We start from the raw sequence: 6,215 nt of genomic DNA on the forward strand, positions 1-6,215 counted from the left end.
TGAATCTTCTGCTGCAGTTGAGATGTGTCACTGGCGGAGGAGAATTATGAGCGAGTGCGGGCGGAAAAAGAAATATGTGCCTTGCGTTTCCGTTCGTGGTGGTGGAGTTCCGGCGAGTTCATATACGATGAAGATGAGTTGCACGTATATGGCGAGTTGTGTTGCCGCTGGACATGAGGTGTCATTTGGTAAGTCGTGTCACCAACGACAAAGAAAAAAGATGTGCCGGGTGAATAGATGAAGATCAACGTGAAGAGGATGCGCACCAGTTAAGTTGAGTTTCCGTATGAGGCTATGTGTTTAGTCTGCATGTAGCACGCTAAGATATGACAGCGTGGCTGGTAGTCCGGATAATCGTTGGTTCTAGTCTACAAATCGACATGAAAATAAAAGATGATGATGAAGTGGTTGCGAGAAGGGAGAACATGTGGTCTGGTAAGTCGTGTCACTGGAGGCAGCCGCGTGACAAGGTGAACATATGATCGTCTGTGTGTCTCGTCAAGTAAAAGATTGAGTGTTGGAATGTTGGAATAATCCAAACATATGATAGTTATGATTAGTATAAAGGGTGATCAATATTGCCGGTTGATCAGTTTAGCTAATATTCCGTATGTGAGAGTTCACGTCCTAGTTAGTTTGAAGTTGTAGTAGGACTTCGAGTCCAGTTGATGGTACATTTGGTTTAGTACGTGTGTTAGTTTAAGAAAGTTGAAACCGTGTTAGGTTTTAGTACAAGTCTTGTTTAAAAGGTTTGCAACAGGGTTATTATCTATGCGTGTATATAAGCGTAGACGTGGCCTTGAAGTTGTACCCAGAGAAAAGAAAAAAAAAAGAAAGAAAAGAGGGCACGACAAAGGCTCTTTAACTATCAGTTTTTTTGCATGTGTATTCATGTAATTTGATGTGATCGATTTTGTGGATGACTTTCCAACAATTGACAAGATGGAAACCGTGTCCTCTTAGCGAAGACGAACTCACCTGTACAGACAGCGCCTTCTCTAACCTTAGCCCAGCAGATAGCAGATTAGAAGAAGATAGGAAAGAAGAGCAGGGCAGAACAGAGAGCAGCAGACTCCCAGTGCACAGCCATGGCCACCACAACCTTATCCCTCCACGGGCTCCCGTCCCCGACTGCCAAGAAGCTCACCTCCTCCTTCCTCGGCGCCCCCTCCTCCTTCCTCCGCCCGGCGGCGCTCGCGGCCGCGGCCACGCCCTCGCGGAGGGTGTTCGCCGTCAGGGCCATGGCGCCCCCCAAGCCCGGGGCCAAGCCCAAGAAAGGTCCGTGCCTGCGCTCGCCTCCACCTTCATCCCGCCCGGCATGGTCTTGTCCGGCCCCCGTCCAGTGCTCCGGCTAAACCGCGCCCGATATGTGTGTGTTGTTCTGCAGTGGTGGGCATCATAAAGCTGGCGCTGGAGGCGGGCAAGGCGACGCCCGCGCCGCCCGTCGGCCCCGCGCTCGGTGCCAAGGGTGTCAACATCATGGCCTTCTGCAAGGATTACAATGCCAAGACGGCCGACAAGCCCGGCTACATCATCCCCGTCGAGATCACCGTGTTCGATGTGAGCTTGCACTGCTGGTTAATCCCCCGAGTCTGAATGTTAAATGTGTGTGCAGAATGTATTGGTAATGTGAGTTAGTCCTCATGATGCGTGTGGCATTGCCTTGCATCTTTGCAGGATAAGAGCTTCACCTTTATCTTGAAGACGCCTCCTGCCTCAGTGCTGCTCCTCAAGGCTGCAGGTATGCACCCGGTTGATTAGCATCAAATTGTACATAATTTGAGGTTCATGCACCAAATTGAAGATATATGGGGATAATTGGGCAAAAGGTAAATGCAGTGGCTAGGTTGATTTGTTAGTGTCTGTGAGAGCCTAGCTTGTTCAAATTCTATGAGAATACTATGGTTGAGTTTTAAAAGTATGTGCAGACTGTAGAGGGACTGATTAATGATTCACTATGCTATTATTAATAATTTTAATTGCAAATGCATATACGAAAGTGTTAACCTACTGACAGGGAAAGTGGTCTGTGAATTGCTATCTGCATACCAGTTTTACACAACTGGGACAGACTGATCCTTTATCTGTATCTGATGAATTGCATATGGACCTCTACAAAACTAATACCTTGAGTTAACGCTTATTTGAATTATTTGGGTACAATGCCATATGCATGACTCATTAAATTTTCTGTTCAGCTAACATTGGAGTTTGTACTGGGCTCCAAGTTCACAGAGTATATAAGCTTCACCAAATTTGCTGTCCATTTCCTTTTCCCTAACTGTCATTCTAGGCTTTCGTTCCATAAGGCACTGTATCACTGATAAGCAGGCCAAAAAAGCTAAAAAATAAGCAGGCAAAAAACAGCTTGAACCGCATCTGCTACTCCGTTATATACGTACAGTTTCTTTTTTGGCTGTACTTGGCACAACTTAATACTGTCTGTTGGATTGATAAGTCATTAGTTTCTCTGAAAATAATCAAGTCATAAGTTAGCCACTAAAATTTCTACACATTTGGTTTTTTTAACCTTTTTCTACACATTTGGTTTATTCCCCAAGTTTCTGTTTAGTGTAGTTTATATTAGGTTTGATAACTGCTCAGTGAACTAACCGGTTCCTTGCCTCCATTTTATTAATTCTGATTCCCAGGCGTCGAAAAAGGCTCAAAGGAGCCACAGCGCGAGAAAGTTGGAAAGGTGACAGTGGACCAAGTACGCACGATCGCCCAGGAGAAGCTGCCTGACTTGAACTGCAAAACCATCGAATCCGCTATGAGAATCATAGCGGGCACTGCCGCTAACATGGGCATCGATGTTGACCCGCCGATCCTCGTGAAGAAGGAGAAGGTGATCTTCTAGTCTATTAGCCAGCACGCTGGAATCACCTTAGCAATGTCCATCTGTACATTTTTGCTTCATTTTTGTACGCACATATGCTGTAGTGCCAGGGATTTCCACCTGGTCAGTGTGAGAGATAAAACATATGTGATTTTCTGAGCAAAGCTGTAAAATCATTGGCTTCGGTACCGTAGAGCCCTCTCACGCTGTGGGTAGGTCTGCAGGCTGCAGCTATATGTTTGGTCCTGGAACTTTCTTCGTTTTGAAATTCATATCACGATTGCTCTATAACAATCTGAAAAGTGGATGTCTGCATGTTTTGTCTTCCAGTGGATAGCTCGGTTTCAAATAGAAGTAGGTTTCTACTGTTCCTGTTACCCAATTCTCCCGAAACGTGTGCTTCAACTCTGAACATTATAGTAGTACTCCTGTATATTCAGCAAAAGCAACTCTTTTTTTTAGGGAACAGCAAAAGCAACTCTAACTCTGAACTGTGAAGCATTTCTTGTGTCTCAGAAAAGTCTGAAGCATTTGAGTACTATTATTATTGCTGGGTTGTGGTCGGCCTTTCCTGCGTTGAGGCCCAAAGCCCAATCGCATGTACTCGCGAAATCAGTAATTAAAGGTCACCCTTACAAAGGTCACTCCCACCTCAGATCACTCACTCTATGCATTTTGAAACAGAACCGAAAAACCATACGGAAAATAAACCGAACCAAACCAATTTTACGGTTTTTATGGTTTCTGGTTTCGATATGGTATGAACTTTTCATACTGTTTTGAACTTTGGTTTTTATGGTATATACCCAATAAACCGAACGGTTAACCGAATAAACCGAAGTAAAAAATTAATTTATTTTTCTTGAGGCGAACAACTATACAAGTTGTCATTTTTCTTATACATGAGTGAAATTCACTACTAAGCATGTATACATGTTTCTTGTACATAGTTATTTTTCTGTTTAAAAATGCTAAGCACGTCCATAACGATCAAGGGATGAATCCATGCATACATATAAACTTATATATATATATATAGTGATATACTATTTGTGTAAAATAGTATGTGTGTTGAGTCATACATTTGTAAATTATTATTACGTCATTTTCAAATTCGCGTCAACTTTGGTTATTATAGTATATACCGAAACCATACCGAAATAATTTGGTATATACCGAAACTGAATCGTATTTTAAGTTCATACCGTATTTACCAAAGTATTCATACCGTAAAAACCGAAAAACCATATAAACCGAATAAACCGAACGCATAGAGTGACTTGTCACAACTTGGGAGTTTCCCTTCTTTCGTGGATTCGTTTATTCAAATATTTTATCTCTTGAACCGTGCGTCCAAATTCCAAATTGTTTTCACTGTTGGATTTGTCGCATCGAGAACTTCAAAACTAGATCACATGTTAATAGGTTTCAACGAAAAAATAATCAAACAAAATTGGAGACGGAAGAATGTTAATAGGTTTCGGTAAACTTTTTATTTTCTCGGAAGCAAATCTGTGTTTTCACGAGAAGCAAATCCGCACTTTTCGTGGAAGCACATTTTTTTTCATTTCCGACAAGCACACTCGCGAAAACAAATCTGTGCCTCAACAAGAAGCAAATCAGTTCGTCTCCTGAAAGCACAATTTCCCCCCCTTTCCGAGAAGGCAAATCTGTGTCTCCACCAGAAGCAAGTACGTGCTTCTCGTGGAAGCACAATCTTTTTTTCCGAGAAACTGAAAACAAATCTGTGTCTCCACGAGCAAATTTGTACTTCTCGTAGAAGCATAGATTTTTGCGGAAGCAAATCTGTGCCTCCACGACAAACAAATCCATGATTCTTGTTGAAACACATATTTTTTCCATTCCATCTATATGCTTATTGTGGAATCAAATCCGTGCCTCCACAAGAAGCAAATATGTGTTTCTCGTCGAGCACATATTTTTTTTTCTCTTTTCGAGAAACACGGTTATGCTTCTCTTTAAGACATAATTTTTTTCACGCAAAAACTCCATGATTTTTTCTCCAAAACTTAGGGAAAACCGGGTGAAAAGGCAGAACCCAAAACCCCCAGGAGTAACTAATTGAAACCCCAAAACGCGTAAAAAAACCCGAAGGAATCCCACTGCACAGAATATGTGGCGGCAGCTAGACACACCATTTTGGCGTGTTCTGAGGGCACCAAATGTGACCTCCTGTTACCATCCGGCCTAGACGCACAGTTCGGGACCCCCTACCCGAGATCCGTCGGTTTTGACACCGACAGGAGGCAAGGAACACGATGTTTTACCCAGGTTCGGGCCCTCTTGATGGAGGTAAAACCCTACGTCCTGCTTGATTAATATTGATGATATGGGTAGTACAAGAGTAGATCTACCATGAGATCAAGGAGGCTAAACCCTAGAAGCTAGCCTATGGTATGATTGTTGTATGATGAAGTTGTCCTACGGACTAAAACCCTCCGGTTTATATAGACACCGGAGAGGGTTAGGGTTACACAAAGTCGGTTACAATGGTAGGAGATCTTGAATATCCGCATCGCCAAGCTTGCCTTCCACGCCAAGGAAAGTCCCATCCGGACACGGGACGAAGTCTTCAATCTTGTATCTTCATAGTCCTGGAGTCCGGCTACCCTAACACCCCCTAATCCAGGACTCCCTCAGTAGCCCCTGAACCAGGCTTCAATGACGACGAGTCCGGCGCGTAGATTGTCTTCGGCATTGCAAGGCGGGTTCCTCCTCCAAATTCTTCATAAAAGTTTGTAAACACCAAGAGTAGTGTCCGGCTCTGCAAAATAAGTTTCCACGTATTGCCACAGAGAGAATAATATTAACACAAATCTAATTTGCCGACGTATTCCGCAGCGTGACATCACACTACGGCCAAGCCTTTATTCGAATCATTTTCACTTTTCCACCTCAGCGTGTTTTGCGAGGCGGTTTCCTTGGCACGTCTTGTCAAAGCAGAGATCGTATCCTCCATTTACGGGATTCTCATCAATACAGACGTGGGTAACCCAACCGCGCCATTTATCATAGCGCTTGGGAGGCAAGCGAGTTTTACTAGGCTGGTGGGGACGCATAGTCGCATCCGCCCATATAAGGGGATAAGGATCCATCTTTTTACCTACGCCTTCTTCCTCCTTTGCCTATCCATCTTCTGCGCACCCGAGCTCCAGCGTCCAAGCCCGCACTTCCTACCTCAACCTTCTCCAACAATGTCCGGAGCGGGAGGCAAGTGGATGGTCTCCTCCGTCACGGAGGGCCATGTCAAAAGGCTAAGGAAGGCCTGATACCTGTCCAAAGACATCGCGCACCGGCTTCCTGAGGAGGGGCAGCTTCTCCCCACCCCAAGGCCCCATGAGAGGGTAGTATTTCT

General features: G+C 44.2%; 1 protein-coding gene across 1 annotated transcript; it reads left to right on the forward strand.

Annotated features, from left to right (window-relative positions):
* Positions 1–971: 971 nt before the first annotated feature.
* PRPL11 (plastid ribosomal protein l11) lies at positions 972–3,146 on the forward strand. The gene is made up of 4 exons (XM_048676790.2): positions 972–1,278; positions 1,388–1,560; positions 1,678–1,741; positions 2,652–3,146. Exons 1-4 carry the CDS (start codon positions 1,089–1,091, stop codon positions 2,858–2,860), a joined length of 636 nt encoding a protein of 211 aa, XP_048532747.1. The 5' UTR covers positions 972–1,088; the 3' UTR covers positions 2,861–3,146.
* The last annotated feature ends 3,069 nt before the right edge of the window (positions 3,147–6,215 follow it).

Source organism: Triticum urartu, chromosome 5A, assembly GCF_056163025.1.
Source record: "Triticum urartu cultivar PI428250 chromosome 5A, HENAU_Tu73, whole genome shotgun sequence".
Classification (NCBI taxonomy): Eukaryota; Viridiplantae; Streptophyta; class Magnoliopsida; order Poales; family Poaceae; genus Triticum; species Triticum urartu.

Excerpts from the sequence above, each read along its gene's own strand:
- PRPL11 (XM_048676790.2), top strand. The coding sequence starts at position 1,089 with ATGGCCACCACAACCTTATCCCTCCACGGGCTCCCGTCCCCGACTGCC. Across the intron at positions 1,279-1,387 it reads CGGGGCCAAGCCCAAGAAAG|TGGTGGGCATCATAAAGCTG; the intron begins GTCCGTGCCTGC and ends GTTGTTCTGCAG. Across the intron at positions 1,561-1,677 it reads TCGAGATCACCGTGTTCGAT|GATAAGAGCTTCACCTTTAT; the intron begins GTGAGCTTGCAC and ends GCATCTTTGCAG.